The following is a 27,080-nucleotide window of genomic DNA, read 5'->3' on the forward strand; positions in this document are numbered from 1 at the left end:
CTTTCTCCAGAACCTTGTTGACAACCTACCCTCCACAAGCTGTTTTCCATCACCTATTTGGATTCAAAACACCCTGGTCCTGATGCTGTTTATGATTCCAAACATGTTCCCCTTCTAACCTTACCTTAGTCTGTTTCTACTTATTGTGACCCTTTATTTCCTGCCAGTTTGCCAACTAGCAATCAAGCTCACACAAGCTGTTATGTTGTCAAAGATTGCCTTGCCTATGACAGATTTTTTTTTTTTCCAACTGCTTAAGTAAAAATCACTAAAACAATACATCAGCTGAGTAAAGAGAGGCTATTAGAGAAGAAAGGATCACCAGCCCTGCCCTCTGTTTTCTATCACACCCCTGGCAAGAAATCCCCATATGGATTGGATTTTAAAGTAATTTTTAAATTATGGTTAGCATTTGTAAACTAAAAAAAATGGCATATTCAAGCAACTTCAGTATGTGTTTTAGAAGTTTTTTTTTCCAAAGATAAGTTTTAACCAAATCAGAGCTCTGTTTGTAACCCTCAACTCCACCTTTTTGTCCTCTATCAATATCTCAAATGCTCAGTTTATCCATAGCAGGATGAATAAACATGATCCCATGAGCACTACTCAAAACAGTAGTGGGTTAATCTTTATTGAGCACAAGCCCAAATTAGCTGTACCCACCATGGTTACACTCAGAGGCGGGGGAGGACAGAAGGGGATGCCCTCTGTGTCAGGGACCAGCTGGAATGCACAGAGCTACACCTGAAGGATGGATGAGGAGCCGACCTTATGGGTCAGGATTGGAGAGGGGACAGGGACAGTGACATTATAGTCACCCTGGGGCTGCTACAGGCCACCTGAGCTGGAAGGCAGAGGGGAATGTCCTCACATCCACAAGCCCTGGTCCTCGTGGGTGACTTCAACCACCCCAATACCTCTTGGGGGGACAGCACAGCAGGGCATAACCAACCCAGAAGGTTCCTGGGATGCATTGTTAGTAACTCTTCTCCAAGTGACAAGGACATGGACCTGTTGGAGCAGGTCCAGAGGAAGTCCCTGCTATGGAGACAGGAGGAGATTTGAGACTGTTCAGCCTGAAGAAGGCTCCAGCGAGATGTCAGGGCACCTTCCAATACCTAAGGGAGCTCCAAGAAAGCTGGAGAGGGACTTTTGGACCATCATGGAATGACACAAGAAGGGGAAATTGCTTTAAACTGAAAGAGTGCAGGTTTAGATCGGGTGTTAGGGAGAAATTCTTCCCTGTCAGGCTGGTGAGGCCCTGGCACAGAGGAGCTGTGGCTGCCCCATCCCTGCAAGTGCTCAGAACCAGGACAGGGCTTGGAGCCACCTGGGATGGTGAAAAATGCCCCTGCCCATGGCAGGGGGCGTGGAATGAGATGATCTTTAAAGTCTTTTCCAAGCCAAGCTAATCTTTGATTCTAGGATGTACTTATTTCATTTTAAAGACTTCCTTTTACTACTTTGTATTTATTACATTACAAAATACCCTACTATCTCTTTTTCATTTCCATTGTAAATTTTATTGAATTATTCCTTGAATAAATGTTATTTCCAATGTTCTCACAATATTTACCACAGATTTCTGTATTTTGGTCTGAAATTATATGTATATGTATAATAATGACATGGATTACAGAAGATACAAACAAAATCAAATGCTAAAGACTAAATGATTACTTTTTAACTGTACATCCAATTAAAAACAGTTCAAGTACTGGCATGTGTTAATTCAAAGTTGCAAACCTGTTTGTGCTTACTAAACTAGAAGACTCCAAAACTTGAAATTAATGGCCTTGCTACTTTTCACGAGTTTATAGGATATTATTTTTGCAGGTTAAATGTAGTCTAAACACCTCATAAAATTTGCCTTCTAACTTAGAAAATAAAACTAATAATTATGTACTGTAGTATGCCATTAACTGAAGCTCCCTACTACTGACTTTTCTGGGGGAAAAAAAAGTTTTTACATTAGAAATGAGGATAAATGCTTGATGTTAAATGCCAACTGAAAAGTGGAAAAACACCACTAAACTGTAAACTGCATGCAAGCTAGCAGGTGCAACTGGGAATTAGCATAGCTCACTTTGTGTTAGCATGACAAAGGAAGAAAACTTGCCAGTAAATAGTCAGATATCAAAACCTGCCTGCCAATTTACAGTAGTTACAGGGAGTCTATACAGAATTGAACAGAAAACTGTACTTTCTTGCAGTGAATATATCCACACCACAAAAAATAATAATAATAAAAAAATAATAAAAAAAAAAGTTATAGTTTGCTTTCTTTTCCTTTAAGAGTAGTATGAGGGAGTGTATGGAGAGGTCAGTCCTAACCCTGAACAGTTTATCTGCTGGACATAATCCAAATGGATTCTCTTCCCAGAGCTTGATTTTACTCAACCCTTTCCTCAAAAAGCATATTCTGACCATTTCTCTGACCTAAATGTTCTCTAAAGTAACTTTTCTGAAAAGGTGTACTTTTTTTCCATCATGTGTGAGTTTTCCTTCAGTCTATGATTAGAGGTAGGTGCCACTTTGCTCAACAGTAAGTGCACATATCAGCAGGCATGGTTTAAATGCCAACATCAGTATCTCAGTGAGGGAGTCCTAGAAAAAGCATTTGAGTCTTCCACACCTTCAGAATCTAAGTTAACACAAAGGTAGAGCTACTGTCAGTCCCAAAAGGAAAAAACAAATTTAAGTGTTGTGGCAAAACACCTGTACAGGGGAGGCCAAATCCATACAACTCTTAGGATGCTCTTAAGTGGTTTTTCATATAAGAGCTTTCAGCTGCTAATACTTTCCATTGAACATTTGTCAGTTTTGAAATACAGATCAACAGTGGCTGATCAGATAGGTCTTGACATAATTCCTACAACATGGAACACACTGTCATGATGCAAATCAAGAACAGGTTGATTCAAAGGCAGGAATGATTTAAAGGCACTGATACCTAAAAATCTACCTATGACTATTTCAGTATATGCAGGTGTGAGATGAAACCTCAAAAACATGCAATAGAATAAAAGCAGAAGAAGAAAGGTGCCTGTGTTAAATTTATACTGACATACAAACCAAGTAACCAAATGATGGCATCTCATGGACACTCACCTGTGCCTCTGCACTGGCAATTAATTCCATATATATATATATAAGATTATTCCCAATGTATTTTCTTTTGTTTTCTCTTAAATACTGCTCCAGCAATCCACTCCAAATATTAAACAAAAATCACTAGATTCATGATGCAGTTACCACAGAGGACAGATGGGCTCCTGCTCTGAAACTTCCAAGTTTTCCACTCCCCTGCTTTAACAAGGGCATAATCACTCTCTGGGATCTCTGTGCACTTTCTTTATTGCACTTTTCTTATTTTGAAGAAAACCAGCAAGGATATTTGCCTGCAAGCCTTCTATTTCCAGGTATGGAGCAGTGTAGCAATTTCTACTTATCCTACTAATTACTACTCCTTATTCCACAGGGGCTCAGGGAGAGTTCCTGAGCCCCAACAAGTGGATACTGGGATGAGAGTTCATTCAGACTCTGCCACTAATGTTTTACACCACTGGATGGTTTGTTCTTCCACTTTTCCATCTCTTTGTTGAGAACACTAAGACATTTATAAAGATTCTGAGTATTATCATAGATGAAAGGCATGATAAAATTATCAGAAATGTTACTAATATTGTTGGTACAATGCATTTACTCAAACCACAACCATAATTGTAACACAGAGGTTTCAGATTTGAACAAAAGCTAAGATATTAATAGGTCAAAATACATCTCACTTCAACAGAGATCCTGCTTAGTATTGTATAGTGAAGTTATATTTCACGTAATAAAAGATAATTAAAAATAAAATCAAGGATTTCCTTTTAGTTTTAATATCATTTCTATCTTTAATGGAAATTAAAGCCTCTTTGAAGACTTTTGCAAATGAATTGCACTTTCTTTTAAAAATATGCTATCCCACATGGAAGCATTGGTCCCTCTATTAAAAGGCAGGAAAGCTGTTGCTCAAATTTTGAGAGAAGTCAAATGACAACTGTTAGTGTACACAGACCTGAGAGTTTCTTATATTGCAGATAAAACAATGTGTAAATAATTGCAGGCAAAAGAGATCACTGCTCTTGTGTTTGGTTTATCAGTAAGTACCCATTTGCCTGGAAAAAAATACCAGTGAAACAATCAGGTTTCTGAGAAATAACCATCTGAAATTATCATCATTGATATCATCATGAAAAAGAAGCAGCATGATGTACAGTGTTTAGGGGAATTTACATGGAATCTGAAAAGCACCCATCCGTACAGGCAGAACTAAATAGGGAGAGAACTCTCTGATGCTCAGAATAGTACTAGAAATGAATGCTGAAACATCCCAAGGTAACAAAGGACATTTGCACTGAATATCTTCATTCAGACCTATTATATTTTATGAGAAGGATTTTCAAACCCAAATATTTATAATAACAAATTAGCATCAACTTGGAAGTGAGCACTTCCCAATAGCCAGATGTCAGGGGGCTCTACATTTTTCCTGGACATCCCAAAGTGATCTTAACATATATTCATGACAAAGTATCTTCAGCTATAGTGCTTAGCACCTGCCAACAGACCAACAGAGTAGCAAAATATCAAAACATATTAATAATTCATAATAATCAAACAAATAAATAATGAAAGTGAAGGGGGAACAGCAATGATTAGGGCCAAAACAGGGCAAGCATCTATCCTACAATGCACCTCCAAAGCTTTCCATGGTAAGCATTTCCAACCCACAAGAAAGCCCAGTTTTACAGACCTGGATTGTTCTGGGAGAAAGGCTTTTATTTATATCAAGCTTCACGGTCTCTATGGGATATCTTAGAGCATCTGAGCTGACAGAACTAGTTTTCACTCGCATGACTTGAACTGAAATGTAGGTCCCAGCTTACACAAGTTTTCAACCAAGATCTCTGGATTTTGAAATGGCCTCAGAGATGTTGTAATTCACTGAGCTTTTTTAACATATTTTTTTTAAAAGTTAACATTCCCCTAGGTTGTTTATTCTTTTTCCCTGAGTGCCTTCAAAGACTTCATTTTATGGTTTTACATCATTAATAATTCTATACAGATATAAGATCCACAACTGAAAGTTATAATTGTAGATTCCAGGAAAGATTTGATATTTTACAAGTCTTCAAAAAAAAAAAAGCTACCTCTCCTCAAAACAAAAAACAGTCTTCTTTCTTAAAGTGTACCAGGATGCACTAATATGTGCCCTCAAAATCTTTTATATTATTCCCTGAAGAAAGCTCCTATTCACTGAGACTACAGCAGCACAACTTTGCTTTTACTTTTCTCAACATGATCTAAGTGGACAGCAAAATGATAATATTATCATTTATACAAAACAGAGGAAGCAGACTATCCACAGTGTTCCTGCATACTCTTTCCAGCTGCCTCATCCCCTCTGACAAGCAGAGCTTCTTGATCCTTTTCCATTCAGCCTCAGCACCTTCCCTTAAAGCAGCAGCACTCTGCTGCTGTCCCTGCTCGTGCACAGACGCAGCCAGCATCCCTCGGTGATTTCATCTCACAGCCTGGAACCATTCTTTATCTGAAAAGAGCTTTATTAACTTTCTGGTTTACACAAACTGAGTACTCAAATGGCAGAATATTTGCAGACCAATATTTACTATCTAGGCATGCCATGCAAATCAGATACTTTACACTCTAAAACTGGCAAAAGGATTCAAAGATTTTTTTTTTTCCTTTAAAACTTGTGCATTGTTTGCTCTTTTTGTCTACTTCTTGCCCTATCTTTTTTTTTTTTTTTTTTCTGTGACTGAACCATTACTTTCCCCTCTGTTTATGAAAGAAAGAAAAGGGAAGAAGCTTGTGCATGCACATATGGAAGATCCATGTTTGTCATTCAGTGAGAAGTTGCATTCTCAGAATCAGTATTCCATGGAATACAATTTTCTCTCAGCTGATCTGTGAATCTGAAATTACACCAAAAATCAGCAACAAACTCCTGAAGTCAGCTGACACCTGCTGAGGCTCACAAGGATGGCTGTAGCCCCCTCAAGGCTGACACAATCCTAAGGACCTCTTGCCAACCCCAGACATTTCTGCTCTGCAAGCCTCCAGGAGCTCCCGAGTCCCCACAGGCACCAAATTTACAATAGCCACAAGTTAAAAATGCTGAAAGGCAAGAAACACTTTAACATTCATTGCTTTTGATGACTGCATTATGAATCACACACCTTTAATAAGATAAAATAAAGAAGTAGGTTACCTGGGGTTAAAAGAATGACTGACATAGTGATGAGTGAACAAACAACTAGAATCACCAGCAGCGCAATTGCAATTCCCTTCCAGTTCCTCTGCGGAGGGCTGTTACTTCCAAGTTCCTACAGGAATGGAAAAAAATGAAATAAAAGGAAAAGACCACGTTTCATAAACATACATTTCCAGAACTATTAGTGTTAGGAAAATTGCTCTGTGCATATTCATAATCACAGCACGGGAGGTGATCATGATCCCTCCCTTCTCCACGGTATACAGAGTCATCCAAAGGTGTAACCCTCATGCTTTTTTAATAGACCTCTTTCTTTTTTAAAAATATATATTTGTCATTTTATACTCCTAAGAGACAATCAGATGATCTTATGCAAGCTGTCCAAAATACAACTGGTGTTAAAATGTCCTGAACATAAACTTCAGGACAATATCAACTAGCAGTTTGTAAGATAATTACAGAAATGAAATGCAGCAATTTACTGTAATTCTACCTAACATGGTATGGACCATAAAGGTTTAAATACACATCCTTTTTAATGCACACTATTAAACTTATTTGTAATAGAAAGCATTAGCAAAACTGCCTGAGGCTGCAAGTATTCCATCTGAAGCTACAAGCTCTTTTTCTCCATGCAGTAGATCAACTGTAAACTGCTCCCCTATTAGTTATAAAAAAACAACAGTAGCTTATAACAAATGTTAAATGAATGTTTCTGTAACTACCAGTGCACTTAAGCCTACATCCTCTGTGGTTACACATTTAACTCCTGCCAGGCACCATTTACATTTTTTCAATAACAGCACTGCATTGCCCACATTCATGGTACAGTTTGAGACCAAACGGCACATAAACATCTAACAACACAATGACAAAACTAGTACAATTGTCTCTTACAACCCCAACTTTCCCTCACAGAAAACAGTATTTTTTCTATCTAGATTTGGCAAGCAAAAATGTTTCTCTGCCACAATTACATGTGTCTTTAGTATCTCAAAATTAAATGCTATGGTAGGATTGCAAAAGAAAACCAAAAACAACAAAACCCGCCGCCTGTTATGTTTTACAAACTTCCAAAAGCATGGTAAAATTTACTCACACACGTATTATTTCATTCTGCATTTCTGGGTTATAATGAGTGTGAAATGGGTAAGTCTTAACAGAAAGTGGCAATGTTCTTGTGCCTTCTTGGCTCACATACACCACTTCAGCATCCACACCACCCACAGCAGCAACAGTGTCTTTAACTTTCTAATGTTGTTTTTTTTAGCCCCTTGCAGGTTCATTTCTACATGTAAATGACAGATTCTCTCCCTGGTCCTCTTCTCCAGAAAATAGAAGGGGAATTGCCCCACGCAATCTCAAATCAATCCCACGGGGAATTCTCACAGCAGTCCTAGCACATCACAGCTCCCAGCAAGGAATGTCCCCACTTCCCCAACTCATCTTCTGCCCATTGGACCCATCACCCTGCCCAGCCTGCCAGAGATTGCTCATTCTGGGGATTTTTAGCCCCAGCAGAGTGGCAGAGCAGCTATTCTGTGTCCTCAGTGCTTCCCCTAGCCATGCTGGCCAGCACAGGATCACCTGAGGGGTGCCAGCCTGCCCGGCCCCACACCCCAACCCCAGCGATGGCCCCGGCAGCCTGGGCTGCTCCCCGTCCTGCAGAACCTCTGAACCCTTCTATTCTCACAGGAATCAACTCTTGGGTGTTGACACTGGCCCCGTGCCAGGCAATGGATGATGCTCAGCACAGGATTTGTGGCCAGTCCCTCCCACACTGAACTTCGCAGTTTCCTGGGATCAGCGTGTGGAAGAATCTGATTACCACAACCCACAACACCTCTGAGATACCTGGGGGGTTTTACTGAAGTTCAGGACTCCTGTCTTCAGCACTCAGGGAAAAAAAATGGTGTAAACAGGAACTCCTGGCACCTGTCTCCTTTCTCCACCCCATTGCCTCTGCTTCCCAACCACTTTCGAGCCTGCCTGCTTCCCTCGTTTTCTTTCCTAGCTTGTGAAATACTAATTACCGCAGCCTGGGTAGCCTTAGACATGGGTCTCCAAGGCCTGCATGAGTGCTTCATCAGCCCCTTTGGTGATCCCTAGGTTATGAGCATCGTGTGGTTCCACCCTCTCTGGACAGCCCTGGCCACATTGACCTTGCAGGGATACACAGCTTTTCCACAAAAATACAGAATTTCTGCATCCTGCAGGTGATCTCAGATCCAAGCTATTATTTTCCCTTAAGAATTATCTTAAAGTGTTAATAGCACAGCCTAGGAAACACAAATTCTAAACATCTATTATTCTAAACATCACAGTATTAGCCTTATTTAAATAACACCTGACAGATCCAGTTTAAGAACTAGAAGCTCACAGAACCAAGTGGTGATGAGAGAACTGTAGTTCCCCTCAGAGCATTGTGGAACCCTATTCCAAAGAACTGACTTAAAATGATAGAAGTTGGAAAACTTGATGAATATACCAAAGCCTCTAAAAAATGTCCCAAGTCCTCATTATTCACAAGGTTCTTCTCTGCAGACATGAATATTGTTCAGTTTCTAAAAATAAAGCTTCATTTTAAATACTTCTGCAAATTGTGCAGGGAGTATATCAAAGAAATGAATCAAGTACTGAGCATACAAAGCTTATTGGTACCCACAGTGAGAAAGAAGAGAGTTTCCAGCTAGATGAAAACCTGGAGACTGGCACAAAAACAAGAATTTGTCTCAAATTAAGATATTTGGTTTTAATATTTGGATAAAAATTATAAGTTATATAAAATTATTATATTAGAAATTATTAAAGGTCACGATGATGTTTTGACACGGAGTGACAACATTCTCATAGGACATTTATGAAGTTACTGTACACAAGCAATATTTGATGAAATATTAGAAAAAATACTACAATGAAGTGAATTCATAGCACAGTCACTATCGAGGGCATCTCCAATTAACTTTTTTGATGCTAAGCAATGCAACTCTTGGACTGTAACCTACAAAGTTTTAAAACAGTGTAAGCTGGAGCTCTTCAACAATAAAATATTTTTAGCCTTGTGATGCTTTTCAAAATGGCCATAGGCAAAAGGCAGTTAAATAGATCTTTGGGCAGTGTATCACTGGCAAGGCAGAAGCTGTGATTTCTGAGTGTGACACGAAGATGAAGGCATTCAAGAGAAAACATCACAGAGAGCCACAGAATGAGAAGCGTTTGACACCATGTAGTTTCCCCATAACTATCTGCTAACTGGCACATAACAACAATGCAGACACAGATGGAGATTTAAGGATTTAATCTTCTAAATACGCTCTTTTATTATTGTGGTTTGAAAAATTACCAACTCTTGAATATGGTGGTTTACATATAACACTACCTATAATGTGATTATGGATTTTACAGTCTAACTCTAATGAATCAGAAAATGGCTGCGCAAAGAATAATACAATTGCAAGTTTTCTCATTATTTATAGTAGCTTTTTCACAAACCATTTAATTGTGTTGTTGCCAAAAACAATCCTCAAGTAATACATATTTCTGAATGCAATTTTTGATTGAGTTACTTTACTAAAACATACTTTGAGTTACCTTACTAAAACATAGCTATGAAGAGAAAAATGAAACACTGCACGAACAACACGGTGTAGACCAATGTTAGTGATCCCAATGGCTACTGCTGCCAAGTGCTAAAGTCCACATTTACCAGGGGCACACAGGCACTCACCACCAGGGATCTCAATGCAGGCAACCAAAGGACAAAGCCTCAAGTTTCTGCTCTGTGGTTGTCTCCATTCAACCTCTGCTGAAAAGACCCCCAAAAGACTGTTCTTGCAAAAGTATGTACTACATGTGTGAAACAGCATTACAGAGGCTGCAAATCCTGCAGCAGTAACCAAAAGAAAGGCTCAACCAAAAACCTGCAGAGACTGGGTGTGGGGAGGAGGGCAGGTTGAGGAAAACATGAGTCATTCCCACCCTTCTGCATCCTGCTAAATCCCACTCGCCACAAGGTATTTCAGAGGGAAATGCTGAAAAAAAACATATCCAGCAAATATGCAAAGCAAGTATAATTCAAATAGGCTGAAGCATCTTTCTCTCTCCTTTTCTAGGCCGTTTTCTAAATATATAGTCCATCCCCAGACACAGCTTACAGGCTGATGATGAACTGATACACTATAGGCATGAAAATCCTCTAAGCAGCAGCAAGATATGGCTTTGAATATCACTATCTATGTCAGAGAATCATAAATGGTTTAGGTTGGAAGGGATCTTAAAGATCAGCTCAGTCCAACCCCCCTGTCTCCTTCCACCCAGACTGGCCTTGAACACTGCCAGGAAAGCCACAGTTTCTCCCAGGAACCTATTCCAGTTCCACACCCTCACAGTGAAGAATTTCTTTCTTATGTCTGATGTAAGCCTGTCCCCTTTCGGTGTAAAGCCATTCTCCCTTGTCCTGTCTCTACAAGCCCTTGTAAAAAGGCCCTCTCCAGCTCTCTTGAAATCCCTTTAGAAGATTTAGGGAATGTCCTTCTGAAGTTTTCATAGAGTTTTATAGAGTTTTCATCATATTTATTTAATATAAAAATTATATCTATATTATGTATATAATATATATAATATATTATATACATATTATATATCTATTCTATATCTATTTATTTAATATAAAAATATTTTGTATCCCTTGACACAAAAATGCAAGCACATATTTTAAGTAGTATTGGGGATATTGATTTGAGGAAAAGCATCATTTAGAATTAAGAGACATAGTAGAAGAATACACAAAAAACTTTCAAATATTTCCATATTTTTACCTGAATAAACTTACAATCTTTCTTGTAGGCAGCATAACCAGAAAAAAAATCACAGCTTCCTCCCTAAAGCTTATCGAGTTGCACAGTTTTATTGTTAATCAATGAGGATAAAAAGTCTTTCAGACATAATTTTTCCAACAAATGTGTACAACTAAGGCTGTTGTAAGAGAACAAAAGGTCAGAAAATATTGGCATAACATTCTGCATTAGTAAGTCAGGTTTCTGAATTATCCTAACAGCATTTTCTGGATTTCTTGGAAAACTCTTTGTGTAAACCACAGTACAATTTCCACCATGGAAATAATGCCAGAAACAACAGGAGAATGAATGCCTGGTGGAAGCAGACACGTGGAAGGGCACTGCCTAAAGCCTGAGGACTCCTGAGTGCCTCTGCCAGGCTTTTCCAGAAGCCATTGGGTATTTAAAACAAATCATCCCCTTCAGGAGAAGTGAAACTTTCAGAGACAAGCTGACCCTGAGAGCTGGCATTTAACCAAACTGCTTTTCCTCATAGAACTCCTGTCCATGCTGCATCAACCCAGCTGATAAATGGTGAGATGAGCCAAATGCAGAAAATATGCATTTCTTTATAAAAATTAAGAACAAGAATTCAAGCAGGTCCAAGCAATTCAGCTGGGTTCAGCTCAAACTGAAAGCAGAGATTCTGCTGTAATTTCTGCAGTCCTGAGTGAACTTTACCTGTTCCAACAGTCCAGGTCTGCAGATGCACATTGGTGCTTACCCCTGAACTGTGGTTATTTGGAACACAAAACCCACCAGCACTGAGCTGCAGCAGTGTCTGCAGCTCACCTGCTTTTGTGTTGAGGCAGGTGAAAGATCTTAGAGGAGCTTTGGGCTGTAGCAATTTGGGGCTCTGGCAGTTTCTGCCAGCATGGCATCTTCTGATGCCTTGAATAAATCATCTGCTTTCTTTCATCTCTCTTTTTTTTTTTTTTTTTTTTTTTTTTAATGCTGTTCTGTTACCAGGACAAAGCCTACAGAGAAAAGCACTAAAGTGAATCACAGCCCCCACCTTATTTTGGCAAGAATTTCAGGGGCAAAGTGCTTTAGAGTAGGAAAAACAAATGTAATTTGCTTTGCAGTAGGAATGAGAATGTCTCACTCTGCACCTTAGACATAATCACAACACTATCACTTCATTAAACTCTTGCCATTTGCATTCCCCAAACATAAAGAAAAGGTGTCAAATGAAAAAAAGACAAATAATTTCATGTCACATTTCAGGTGTTTCAAAAGACAGACTCAATACACTTATAATAGAAAGATTGCAGACTTTCCAAAGCTCTTTATAGAGCTGGGCTTGCAACTGGTATTAAGTACTACCTGCCCTGGGTTTGCAGTGTGCTATTTGAAGGGAAATTACCCCAGCAAGCCTTCTGATTTTGTGATTAAGTGATTGTGTCCATTCCTTTCCTGCTGTTTTTGACTAATCTGATGGCCTAGATAGCAAGAGAGACTAAAAGACAGATCCACAAAGTGGCACAGGATAGTTCTAATCCATTTGCATAAGTACCTATCATTTTCATCCCTCATGTTCCCTTTACAATCCACTGAGTTATAAGATCCTGTTGCTACAGTTCTTGTCTCAATGATTATGGTCACACAATTGCTTTCCCCGGTCAATATCTTTATTCATGAAAACATTGGCACTTCTTTTCAGAGCCACTGTAAAATGCCACTTTCAGAGGAATGCAGGATTCTGTCAGCTCTATGGATAACAGGCATTTTAAAAAGAGAGCAGCTTGTTAGCAATTACCCTGCTCAGAACAGGTGCAGGGTTTGGATACAGAAACAATCTGTCTTCATATTTTTATTTCTTTGGGTTGCACTGGTAGAACAAAGCACTCCTTTTGCACAGCCAAACTGAAAAAAACCCGGACCAAAACAACTAAAACAAATCCAAACCCACCCCTCCTCAGTAAAAATAAACTAAAACAAATGTGCACATACATATAAATCATTCTGAGAAGTGCTGATCACTCACACTGGTAATTAAACTTAAAAAAACATGTTGTGCTTTCTTTCAGCTTGATCGTTTTTGCTCTTAAGCAGAGAGAACTTTTCCTTGGACCTGCAAACGCCCATTCATGAACTGGACTTTGGTTATTTGGGTTATTTTGGTATTTAGCTTTGTCAACACCCTTAGCTCCAAGCACTCACAAAAGATAGGACCAGAAACATTGATGGAATCTATTCAATGTATTATGGCCAGCATTAAGAATACATTCCACATCTTCCCACTCATTTTGCAGTGTACCTTGTAACACTGAAAGACAATGAGCTAGCTATTACACCAGATAAACAAGTGAAAGCTTAACTTCTAAAGCATTCTGCTGAAACCCTTGTTCAAGGTCTAATCACAGCAGATGAGTCTAAACCGTAGGTCATTATTCCTGCAGGTAATAAATACAAAAGCAGAGATGGGTCAGCACAACTTACTAAAACAGTGTGGCACCTGCACAAGTGAAAATCTGTGGCCATCTGCGGGTTTTTTAGCTAGCATAGTAGCGGGGGGAAGTAAAATATCACAGTCCTCAATATTAAATAAATTATGGAAAATGCAGGCCATGGAAAATACTGCCATTGTTGAGGAGCTGGAGCAGAGGGAAACTTGAATAAAGTAGCAATGGATGACAGAACTGGTTTGTATCCAGAAAAAAAAGAGCAGTCACAATGTAGAGAGGAGCTGCAGCAGGCAAGGGAGCTCCTCATGCTTTTGGGAGCTGAGCTGAATGCAAGGCACTCCAATGAAGAGGTGCAGTGCCAGCATCAGAGGCAACTTCACTGAGCCTCAGCATTTCAGAATTGTTATCCCTTTTCATCCTGTGTTCACAGTCTTTTATAGTTTGTTTCTAACAAAGTTTCAGAAGTAAAAATACTCTTTCTTTCCAGGCCAGCAGAAATACTTGGAGAGCTGGGGAGAACATCAAAGCTCTGACAAGACATGAGGAAGTTTCTTGGGACCCAGAAGAGCAGTGGGACATGAGAGCTACAGGAAGCTGCCTATGGGGACTTCTGCACATTCCTGAGGATAACAGCTAATGAACAGCTGCTTTAATAAACAGCACTCCAACCTCCCCTGCAAATCTCACCTCCAGACAGAACCTGGTCCAGAGGAGCCTCACACCCCTTTGGGGGCTGAGGCTCACCAAGATCTCTGCTCTGACTTCATGTTTTGTTCCTGGTGTCCTCACCAGACCAAAGCCCCAGTGCTCACACCGTGCTGTGTGTTCTTTCCCTCACACCAGTCTCATCGGGAAGCTAATGAGATTTTTCTGATTAGGAAAAGCCATCTCTGTGTCTTGAGGACTGCCTGTGAGATCCCATGGAAATAAAGCCAGTGGCTCATTTCCAGAGTGCCCATGCACCATTGGCATCTACAGGAAATCAACACTTCATTTGCCACATTTAAAGAAAATCCTTGGAAGTATTTTACTAAAGCAAGTAAGGCCAAGGACAGGAAAAGACCACAAAGCATCAGGCATAAACATGATTTCATCCACGTTACTACAATGTAACACAATAAGTCTGTATAAACACAAGCACAGTCCTTTATGGCCAAAAAGGTTTTCACATACTTCTATTGATCCTAAATTTAATTAAATGTCACAAGATAGTAAAATATGTCTCCCATTCTTACCACGTTAAAGAAAACTCCCCCAACCAAGTAAAATAACATATCTCAAGAAAAAGGGACTTAAAAAATAAATGAATACAGGCTATCTGTGTTGCATACCTATAGATCTTTCTACAGATAATATATATATATATATATATATATGTACATATCTAACAGAGATGTTTGCTGGAATTTGTACTTTTCATTTCTCAGAAACAAAGTTATACCTTTCCTGATTGCTTGAAAATAAAAAAAAAGGCTTTTACACATAGTTTTATTTCCTGGTCTATTGGCAAGGTCCCATGACAGATGATTTTTAAGACTGACTTCAACAATTTCAGCATTAATAAGCAGATCTGTTTGACAACACAACACTGCAGTTCACTGAAGGTTAGATAAGCAACAAAGGTTACCAAACTGCAGCAATGTCATAAAGTCATATTTAGACCTAAGCAACAAAATTTTACAATTTAAATTAAAATTTTAGATTAGAAAAAACAAAATTGGCTTTTGGAATTTCTCACTGCTCAGGTATCTGTACACATGCTTAATTTTATGCCATTTAAGTGTCCTGGAAAATTAATCTGATAGAGACTTTTTTTTAGATGAGTGAGATTAAATCAGATTTATCAAACTATGGAAAACGTTTGTAAAGGTTATTTTGCAAATTTACATCAGTATTTTTCTATTTGTTTTCAGATTTACATATAAATTACATGCAAATAAAACAAGTAGTTTAAATCCAAATGTGCTTTAATAAGACTCTGTGCACATAGATACATATACACATGCACATATCACTGAATATACAGAGACAAATATTATTCAAGTCAACATTCCTACAAATAAATAAAAATGTTAATAAAACAAGGAGTCAGTACCAGAAAAGGGAACACAAACACAGTTTCTGTATTTAGAGTGATCTAATGCAGCAGAAGGTTGCATGAGTTTCCCAAGCTCAGGTGAAAAAGGGAAACCAGCAACTCTTTATGTAAATATCTGTCAACAGAACTGTAGCAAGCAAAATTACTCAGTCAGTATCACTGGACTCTAATTGGAAATTTATCATTTAGTTCTTCCCAGTCTACTTCACCATTAAATTACCTGTTTTTCCAGGACATGGAATTCTATTGAAAGCAGTAGAATACTATGATTCTATGATCAGAAATAAAGATATGGTTTCTACTGCACTTTTTAGGAGAAAAATACCAGAGAGGTGATCAGGAAGTTTGTAGATTTAATTCATTATGCTACATTATATAGAGTTTATATATATAAATATATATATTATGACCCAGCAGAGCCAAGATCACATTTCACTTAAAAACAGTGTAAGTCCTCACAGCACTAAGGACATCACATTTTTCCAGCACTCATACACACATATAGAGCTTGTAAAAAAGCATTTATAGAAAGAGAATGGGTCACAAAATCATCTCTTTACATAAATTCCACTCAATTAAAAAGAAAATTTAGCACTAGGAGGAAAAAAACATCAGGAATTTCTTGGCTATTTTACCGGATTCATTGATTTTTTCAGTGTACTTTCAGATAATGTAAAAATCCAGCTTTTCTCTCCCTGCAAAATCATTTTACCTAATGGCCAAACCCATCTTCCTAAAATACCTCAAAGGCCCTTTATCCATTAAGTTTCTTTGGGAAATGTGAGCCACCCAATAGAGTCAAGGTGCTCCTATTGGCAAACTTTTCCAGATGCTGCTTTTACTCAAAAGCAAAGAAATACATAGATACTGTAGGGACTGCTCTAGCAAAGCCTGGACATTCTAAGGAGCAACTCAAATGAACCTTTGATTGTAGGGATATTATTTTATTGTTGGGATAAATAATCCTTATTATAATAATAGTGCCCAGAAAGGCAGTGATGTCAAGCACTCCACGCATGCTTTAATATTTTTACTAATAAAGGTGAGAGCATATAACTATCTTAGAAATTTTGGCAGAAATCCATCCAAACTAGGAGTTTTGACTTAGAGAAAGAAATAAATGGCACCTTTCACTTTCTCCAGAGTAACGTCTTCTTTCTGTTTGATTCCAATGACAAATAAGGCAAGGATGATGACTATAAAACACATAATATCTATTTCTTTGGGGTTTCTTGCCATTCAAAAGTTAGAGGAGTTATAATTACAGTTCTGATATACAGGAGAGCAAGACCTCACCAATGCAGAAGTGGGTATGTGCCTTTGGCAGAGCTGATACACTGAAGTGGGTGAAAAGCAGCCCCCTCACTGAATTTTCCATTAATGCACTGAAAGATGATCTCTTGTCCACAGATCCACTACTCACAACAGGCACTCAGCTCAAAATCTCTCCTTGGCTCTGTGCTTTAATGTAAGAGCCAGATAATTCCTGCAGATCCATTTCAACTGCTCCTACTGAAATGTCTGGAGGCTATTTGACTCAAATGAAGGTGTTGGGCTATGAGACAGACTGTAACACGAACACTTTTATACTACAGGCCTTAAACATAGTGGATTCTTTTGAGACTCCATGATTCCCTAGATTATAATTTTTTAAAATATCAACCTTCATTTCCTTTTTCTAATTACTTGCTTAGTTTTTAACAAGAATGAATGAACATATTCAGTGTGTACTCAAAAACAAGCTGCTAGAATTCAGAATCCAGACCTATATGGCCAACTAAATGGAATAATTTAATTAATAAGCTACAAAAAGGAATTTCCCAGATTTATGCCATACAGAAAAGGATTCACAGGTAATCTTGAATGTTCATAATATAAACCACTTTCAGAGCAAAAACAGGGGGAAAAAACCAACAAACAAAGCAAACAAACCACCCACAGAACAGAAGTCTGAATTTTATCACAGATAAGTAAGTGGCAGTGATGTACAAATGTATTTGCAAACTGATGGAAACTCTCCAAGAATTAGTTTTTAGCTAATTTAGAAAAAGGGAACATTAACAGAAGTGTCAGTGTAGTTAATACCTGACTTTTGCAGGAAAATTTCCTTCTTCACATTTTGTGTTGATTTTATACCTGTGGGGTTTCTTCCTGTTTTCTGCAGCTCATAGCACTGTATGCTCCTTATTGCCTCCCAAGTAACTGAATCATCTTTTACATCCCTGTCTTCTTTGTGTAAACAACTTATGAAATTTTCTGGAAGCAGCTATATTAATCTTCTGAGACTGCAACTTCAGGCAGCTCTAGCTGTTCCCACAGGAGCCAAATTTTGGGGAATATTAAAACTAGCAAAGCTCCTTGAAGCTGACCTGACAGACACCAAGTGACAAAGGCAGCAGCTGGCTGAGAGCTGTGCCCCTGATTTCCGTCTGCAGTGGCCCTTGGAGGAAGCAGCTCCTCCAGTCACAGCGTGTGGAGATGTGCAGCCAAATCCCCCTGGCCCTCTGCTAGGGTATTCAGAATAAAAACCAGCACTAAAGTAGCTCTTGTGAAGCACCTTGAGTGGGAAAACAAAGCCCAGCACCTGCACTCCATCCTTTCTAACCTGCTCATCCTTTCTCCACCTACTCAGTCAGAATACATGAAAAAAAAAAAATACCAAAAACAAACCAAACCAGAAAACCCCAACCAACCAAAACCAAAACCCCAAGAGCAAAACGGCCAAGAAGGCTCTGACAAAGCTGGCTGGGACCTAAGTTGGTCTGATGGGCCAGCTGGTTGAAAATCTGCTCTTTCCTCACCTCTGCCCAGTGTCACTGCTCCTCACAAGCCTTACAAATCACTCCATCAGCTCTCAGCAGCACAGGACCCAAGGCATTGTTCTGTGCACAGCCTGCTCACCCAGACTTGGTTGGGAGTTAATGGGGACAACTGCAGGGCTTTTTATTACTTTGTCATGAAAACTAAAGAGCTCAGCTTCTAAAATCCAATCAGTCATTTTTGATGGTGGAGAGCTATTTCCATTAGTGCTTTCTACAGAAGGCTTTGAGAGCAAAAAACATTGCTTTTCACGTAGTTATAAAGTGAAATAAAAGTATTAGTTTCATCAGTTCACCAAGACTACCTGTCTACAAGGGAATATTCTGCAAAACAACATGATGCTTTAATTACATGATGTTTCAGCATGATGCAGCAAAAGAAATTGAAGCAATATATCTTATAGGAAAAGAATTTGAAGTTTCTAATCCAGTATAACAACTCGATATCTACATTGTTAAAACTGTTCTTAATTTAAATATATCAAAATGGTTGTCTATCTACCACAGTTGGAATGTAGTAAATGTTCTTCTGACCTAGGGAAAAAGTTTTGGTAATAATTATTCCATTATTTCCCCTAGAAAGGAAGTATGCATACATTGTTTTATTTATACTTCATACTGCAAACAGGATTTTGCAACAGAATTGTATTCTGACATTTTGACTTGGCAATTTTATTACCTATGTAATTTTATTCTGTGCATTTAGGAGGAGTGTGTACTTCTTACTACAAGCAAAAAGCTGGATTTTTTTTTTTTAAGAATGAAAGAAAATGAGTAAAAATAGCCAACATCTGAAAACATCTGAGGATAATGAAAAGTTTTACAAAGCACAACTGCAACAACAGTAATTGTATATGTCAGCTTCTGAAACAAGAAGCTACTAAAAATATACAAAGTAATTCTTCTGGGTGCCCCTACCTTAGTGGGAATCAAAAATTGCAGTTTATCCAAAAGCTGTCTCACTACCACTCATTATCTACCCCTAAATGTACCACCCCCTCTCTGAATATATCTGCATCAGTAGCCAGCACACTGCAAGGCACTGCAGTGAGAATGTTTTATTTTCTGGTTTTTATGCACTCCCTGTGGTGATTAGTTGCATATTTAGGTAACCCTGCAAGTGAGCAATGCAAGAAACCCTTGGTGCTTTTGTCAATAATTTATTTTAAAGCTGCAACTTCAAATATTTAAGCATACCAAGCAAAAAAAAAAAGGCCATAAGCTGTTTAAAAAAAATGAGACCTGCTCCAATTCTCCCAGCCACTCAGTAATTACTGCGTTAATGTGTAGGTTACAAAGAAAAGAAAAACATATTATTCAGATTACAAGTTGAGCTATTGTTGCAGGACGGAGGAGAAGAATTAAATCAATGCCACCTGATGAGGAAGGGCCCACAAGCAATCCTTGGCAGCTCCCCCAGTGAACACAGGCAGGATGCACATCTCCCCAAGCCCTCCACTTGTGCTGCAAACTGAAGGTGCAATTAGGGGTGCTCTGACTGCAGCCGGGCTGATTTGGAAACTTCACCGGGTAATTAGGCAGGTGAGTAGAAGAAATCATCAGGACAACTAATTGTGGCTTAAATGTACGGTTTCTGAAATCCTTGTCAGATAGGAGTGGAGAGGCAGGAGTGAAAGTGGAAATTCACTCAGCTCAAACAGCACAAGTAACCATGAACAGCTCTACCTCCCCTGTGATCCCTTCCTTTTGTTCTTATGAAAAAGATTAAGTTGTAATAAGGCCACTCTCATCTCAGAGGAGAATATCTTCATGACCCACATCCATCCTGACACCTGTACCTGCCCAGCCAGTCAATGACAGCTGAGCAAAGGCAGATCCAGGCACTGCCAGGTGGCACCGACACATAAACGTGTATTTAAAGAAACAATGATCACGTTTTCAATTATAGATCCGATTTTCAATCATACATCTTTTATGGGTCACTGTCTTCTGAGATTACAACAGTAATTTTCACACCTGAAAATTAGACTGATAATCACAGGATGGGTAAAACTTCATTAAGTCCTTTATCAGTTATAAGTGGCTCTGAACCTGACTGCTGTTTAATGTACCAGGTGACAGAGATGACACAAGGTCAAAGGAGAATAAAATGCTTGGAGTATGGGAAATTTCCATCACAGAAGCACCATGATCATCTGAGAATGAAGAGAGGCAAAATGTGACTATGCAGTGCAGTTCAACTTCTTTTTTATTCTTATTTAAAAGTTTTTAATCTTAATTGTCAGATTTCTGTCCATGTCTCTAGCCAAACTGGTATCATGTTTGTCTTATACCAAAAAATGGAAAATTCAGGGAAGAAAAAACCTTAGAAGACAAAACACACTCAGAAGTTCAAAATTTTCTAAGACCATCAAATGTAGGTGCCTAAAGCTTTAGAAAATCATTGCATTTTAGAAAGTTTTCAGTAGACTGAGGACAGCAATCACCTTGTAGTGTACTTCAGAGCAGTGTAAGTTTTTTGCTTTAACAGTGAATGCTTGTCAATCTCAGCAGAATAAAACCAGTATAATAAAATTAATTTGCTACTATTTTAAGTGTTTTTTTGACTAATTCCCTAAGTCCTCAGACAGTTTTTCATTTTGTCATTTTGCCACAGGTGTAATCATCCAGAAGAACCACTACAGAACATCACAACCCTGGTCCAGTCAATTCTTCACAAATAAGCCATTAAAAATGACCACCTGAGTTGCAATTACTACCAGTAGTTTTTAGTAATTCTTAGATTCATACATCTGTCTTGCTACTTTACAATACAATAATCAAGTTCAGTCTTCAGGAATACCTACTCAAGCCTTTTGAAAATTGCCACTACTGTCTTAAGATTTCTGTTTAAATTACTGAAATCCTCACTACCACTTAATTCCTTCAGAAATTAATTTCTTTATTCTGTTTGGTAAAATTGGAATAATTTGCAGAGAACATTTGCAGTAGCAGGTGACTGAAATTTCATTCTCCTTCCCATTTTAGCCCATTATTCTACACTTACTCCTGGTTTTGTTACCCCTAACACTGATAGAAGAGTTTAAATTATCTCCTTTTCTTCAAAAGCTCTACACTGCCTCTCATTTTTACCTGCCCATATTTTACATATAACCATATAACTTACTCTTCCCTTCCACAATTCTCATTTTCTACGCATTTGAGTTTTACTGTCTAGAGGTATGAGTGGTTCTGTTAACTCTAATGACCATTAAGAACTGGAAAGGTAAAGCCAAATCACTCTGCTTTATCAAATGCCTGTGGCCATAAGAACAGCTCCTAACATTTTTAAACATATATAAGCATGCAGATCTTTCTTTGAGAAGGACTATATTCTTTAAAAAAAATATCCTATTTACGAGCAATACTGTGTTGTGAAGCTAATTATAAATAAAAAAAAAATAATAAAAAAATCCTAAATAGTAAGATAGACATTTTTTTAATGATCTTTAATGTTCTTCAAAGTTATGATGTCTGTGGACCTGGTAAGATTGTTTTAGCTGCTCCAGCAGAGCGGCCAGGCTGAGCCCTGGGGTTTGTTCACTGGGGATGTGCCCCCAGTGCTCCCCGTGGGAATCACCTCAGCTCTCACTTCAGCACCTCCTGCACCTCTGCAGTGCCTCCAGCACACAATGCAAAGACAGTTTTCATTCTCTACAAACACCTGATAATCTCCAGGATTTAATGCTGCAGCATTTATTAGCTCACATCAAAAAGGATTTGCCAAAATCAAGCAGCACTGCCAATCAAATTAAATCCCCACAGTTCTCTGCTGTTGTAGACCACTCTTTTCTATCAACCTGTTCTTCTGAGCTAATATTGTATTTTTTGAATGAAGGAAGCACATTATGGGTCTTTGCAGCATTTACAAGGAAATACTATGTTATACTAAAACTTTATTCACCCACAATGAACATCTGCAAAACTAAAATACAGCACAACTAACCAAGAAAGATGATTCTTCTTCACTCTCCCACAGCAATAACCAAAACTTCAAAATTTTAAGAACAAGGAGCTTTGAAAAAATGTAAATGAAATGTGGATTGACCTTGAGCAGATGTCTCAGGTTCAAATCACAGGTAAAAATTACACCTAAAGACAAGTCATTAATTTGAAATGAATTTTGAATATCAGTTTTGAGTGTGGACTCTGCTCTAACCCAGTAAGGTTAGAATTTAAAAAAAAAATCTCCCCTAAAAAATAAGAGCTTCACAGAAACTTCAGAAGTGCACCATTTTGTAATCATAAAAGAGGATAAAAATAATTCATGTTTATAGGCAATCAGCTCCCTTTTTTTAACGCGAATTACTGATTTTGAGTGTGTACTCTGTATTTTTACTGTAGGTACTTTGCAAGGCTTCACCCATTTTGAATTAATCATGTGGAACCACGGATGGATCTCTGCTCTTAAGTCCTCAGCAGTTTCTCAGGGTGATGCTTTTAATAGCACCTAAATTAAGTCTCCTTATTTCAGTGGAGATGGCTTATTTTAAATCAGCACCAACAGTCCCACTCAAGTCCTAATCAAGTTAAAGTAATATGAAAAGAGCTGCATTTTAATTTCCCTGCACTTTAGTATTTGCACACAGAGCCATGCAAACCTACCTTACACTACCTGGACACTGTCCTTTCAAACTAAAAAAAGAAAGCCGAAAAGCAAATGTGAGCATCAGTTCTAGACTGGTTTTGAGCTAACACACAGATTTCTGGGCTGATTATCCCACTGTATAATCAGAGCAGATTTGTCTACCTGCCTAGAATCGTTCCTTATTTGCAAAGCTTAGAAGACTTAAAGAGGATCAGCCATTCTGCACATCTGGGAATCAGTAATTAAGTCACAGCACAGAAAACTGAAGTGATGAATGGATGGACAAAGAAATGGGATCCAACCTCTCACCTGGAAAAGTTCACAGGGCCCCAAAGCAGCCAGCAAGAGCTGTGTGCCCAAGTGGTCAATAAATGCTGATTTGCCCTGAAATGGGCTCATGTGAAGAACACACCCAGCCCAGAGATGAAAAGTGTCTTCTAACATTGGAAATATATAATATCTTCCACCAGAGGCAGTATATTCTGTAATTTAGTGGATTTGCTTTAATGGATGTATAAAACACGTTTTGCATATCAAAGCAAAATATGCATTGTAAGTTCAAAAAAAGTCCAAACAAAAAAACCCTTAAAATTGTGTGTAAAAGCATTGAAACATAAAGTGAATTTTGTAAGGATGCCATCTTTCTGAGAGGCTTGAATCCAGAGTTTTAATGTATATAGTAGTTTTTCTCTAGTAGTTTTTGCATTTTTCCAGTGCAAAATCAATTCTACTGTCAGTGTCTTCCAAGTGATGCCTCTAACTCCTCACACATAAATTTCCATCTCCCATGCATCCAGGTTTCAGGGATGATAATCTTATTTTAGCAGAGTGGCTGGAGACAAGCTGAGCCTACTCAGATGGGAATTCTCCAGAAAGGAAGAAGTCCCAGAGTTGTTGTACAGTGCATGTAGCAAGGCCATTCTGAGGACAAAGCATAATTATCATTTGGATACAGTTTTACCTTCAAAAGCAAACATGAAAGTAGTAGTATAATATGCCTCATTTCCCTTGTCTATTTTTCCTATTTTAATTTTCTGATTTTAATGAACAAAGGCACTCCAGAAGCAGATTCTATACACATAAAATTAGACTTCAGTCTTCAAATATGACCTTTTAATTAAAATATAACAGATCATTAAAAAAAGTATTTCAACAGTTGAAAACACTGGAAATAAACTTATTTTAAAACAATATAGAAGAGAGAAGTAGTGGCCAAAGTTACTTTCATTCTCAAAACTCCCACACAGTATATCATAATTACACCAACTCATTTTAAGCTGAACTGAAGCACAACTGAAAGACAACAAAAACCTTCAGTTCCCACCAGCACAAACCCACAGGTATGGGCTGGCTGCATTCTTGGAACAGCTGTGAAGGACTTTTGGAAGGAGGAGGATGGCAGAGTTGTGGTGTTTTCCCTATTCCAGTCAAAGCATCATCCTAAACACAGGTCCCATGGAGGGTTCTCCCCTGAGTGCTCTCCCCTGGCTCAGAGCAGGGGCACAAACATCGCTCAGGAAATATTTACCTGAGGAGTCAAAGCTGCTTGGAGAGAAAGCTGGATAGAGCTCAGGGGCAATCTTCTAATGCTCTGTGTTTCGACTCAAAGCAAAAACTGTCACAAGTAACCCTTCACAACATCATTTTAGGTGCTTGGAAGGGGTGTTGGTTTATAGGCAGCTGGTGAGTTAAGAGAGGAGAGTTTCAGCGAACCACCCATAGAACAGAAAGCACAAGTGAAGGGCAAAAAAAAGGATATGTAACAGGTCTGGCTTGAGGGAAGACTCAACTAGGTTACTACAAAAATTTGTTTCTGAGGAAAGCCTTTGAAGAGGGGCTGGAGGCACAGGGGAGGAAAAGCCTGGAGGCTCATCCTCCTGGCTCCTGCACAAACAGAGCCGCACAGCCTCGGATGAAACAGGAGCGAGTGCCTCTCCATCGCGGGAGGCCTTGGAAACAACACTTCCCTCCTGCAGACTTCCCTGTTGCTGCACCTCCTGACAGAAAGCACTGCCTAGCAAGAACAAACAGAACAGCAGCAACCACAGACACAGGAGTGAGCTCTGCTCCCTTGTAGTCACTCCCAGCACACATCCACCAGGTGAGGGGATGGGAAAGGACAAGCCTGTGCTTTTACAGCAGAGGATGAGGGGCACACATGATGGATCTCCTAAGGAGTGTAGTAAAAAGCCTCCACACCAGCAGCTGACTTTCCTTTGATGTTCACCCAGAGATGGGACAATTTCCATCATCTCTACACTGACAGTGTCACCACTTCCAACCCCAAACCTGTGTGAGCACTCAGCAGTCTAGCAGGAATGATACTTCATCTCCCCTAGAACCTTATAATGGAGGAAATCCTTTTTTTTTTCTTCTGTTATTGATGGCAGTAGTAGAAGAGATAATTCATAACTACAAATTTTCTTCTGCAGCTAAGCCAGTGCAGCTAAGCCAGTAAAATCATCTACCTCATGTCATGCTCGTTTGCACATCACTGAAGACAATGCAATAAAACTCAGCCCTCAAACCTTTCTCCCACTAAGAAAGCTCTTTTTATAAATATTTCCTTAATTCCAACTCATCCACTTCACATCTATCACGACACATCTATCTGAACAGATATTTTTATTCATTTTTTTTCTCCACTAGTTCTTACCTAAAAGATACATTTTTCCTGGACTGTTGGTGACAGAGATGAGATAATATGAGGAGAACAGTCATGTATCACTTTCCAAACATTTTGAATTACCAAGTTTCAAGGAAACTTTCTGGGTGCTCTCCATGGCCATGGTTTCCAGAGCAAACAGGTGCCTTAGAGGGCTGCCTTTGCTAGAGTACACAGCATGGTTTGAAACAAAATATTTTTCAGTGGCTGCACAGTATCTCTTCAGCCTGCCAAATCCAGAGTTTTATTATTAGGCAGAAGGTAACAATTCACACAGCATTTCAATTTTCAGTATTTGTTTGATGCCTCACTGTTACTCAGAGGAGTTCAGATCTCTGTATTTCAGATGCCAACATGGATCAGAGCCAGCCTTAAAAAATATGTAAATTTGAATTGCCAGAGAAGTAATGATTAATTAAATTCATAGGAAGTTGATTCAAAACATGTTTGAGGTAACATTAATTTTAAAACTACCTCAGTTGGTATTCCATACACATGCTTAAGATTTTAAATATTGCCAAACATTAAGAAGATGACTTTTGAGAAGGATTATGAACAGTATGAGTTTTCACAACAGTCTTCTTCATTTTCTGACTGCAGAAAAATTAGATATACTATATTTATTTATTTATTTTCTTCCCTTATTTCAGTATCTGGAAATATCCTTGCAATTTTGTGAAAATAATTCTTTCTGCCTTGTAGCCTATTTCAGGGTTAAGTGCCACTTTTGACAGAAAATAAAGCCAAAAAGACAGAGTTGAAGATTAGGGTTGGTCCTGCTTCAGAAGGATGTATGGTACAGTGTGCATCTTCACAAGAATATTAACCAGGTTTGGGCTATTTTTTAATAGCTTCTCAAACAACACATTACCCCAGATTCTGATTTTGGCTACAGCTCTGGAGCACCAGTGCCAAAACCAGAGATGACTCCAGATGAAAGCCAGACTGAGCCCATTTTTTCCTCAGTGATGCTCTGTGTATCTCACCAGGTAAAGGCACAGGAGTCACCCAAATATAAACTTCCAAGAGAATGATAAGTAGCTCACAAACCACATCAAAGATTTGTGCACTGACAGGGGCACATTTTAAAGAAAAGGCAGGAGGGGCCCTACAGAAGGGATCATTACAAAAGGCTCTGGATGAGGCCTTTGCTGAGAGAGACACACCAACCACCTCAGGCAGAGAAGATGGGGATTGAATCTCAAGGTTGGGCTCTATATAAATCATCTTCTGAAGCTGTGCCCTTGATGATCCCTCAAAGCTGCTATTGCTTTGGTTGAGTAAGCCCTGAAACCTTCTAGGACTGAAGACATATACTTCTCTAAGCTCTTTTCATACAGTACTTTAACAAAGAAAGTTTTTGAAGCAGACAATTCTTTATCGA

The 27,080-nt window shown here is 38.7% G+C and overlaps 1 protein-coding gene across 2 annotated transcripts in view; it reads right to left on the reverse strand.

The window, feature by feature from the left end:
* Positions 1-27,080, reverse strand: part of DPP10 (dipeptidyl peptidase like 10) — a 431,847-nt gene that overhangs the window by 186,844 nt on the left and 217,923 nt on the right. For both annotated transcript variants that reach the window (XM_086898812.1, XM_086898811.1), the window contains exon 2: positions 6,281-6,395. In XM_086898812.1, the coding sequence (XP_086754938.1) occupies positions 6,281-6,395 (115 nt within the window). The remainder of the gene's footprint in view (positions 1-6,280; positions 6,396-27,080) is intronic.

This window comes from Cyanistes caeruleus, chromosome 7 (assembly GCF_971803275.1).
Source record: "Cyanistes caeruleus chromosome 7, bCyaCae1.hap1.1, whole genome shotgun sequence".
In the NCBI taxonomy this organism is placed as follows: Eukaryota; Metazoa; Chordata; class Aves; order Passeriformes; family Paridae; genus Cyanistes; species Cyanistes caeruleus.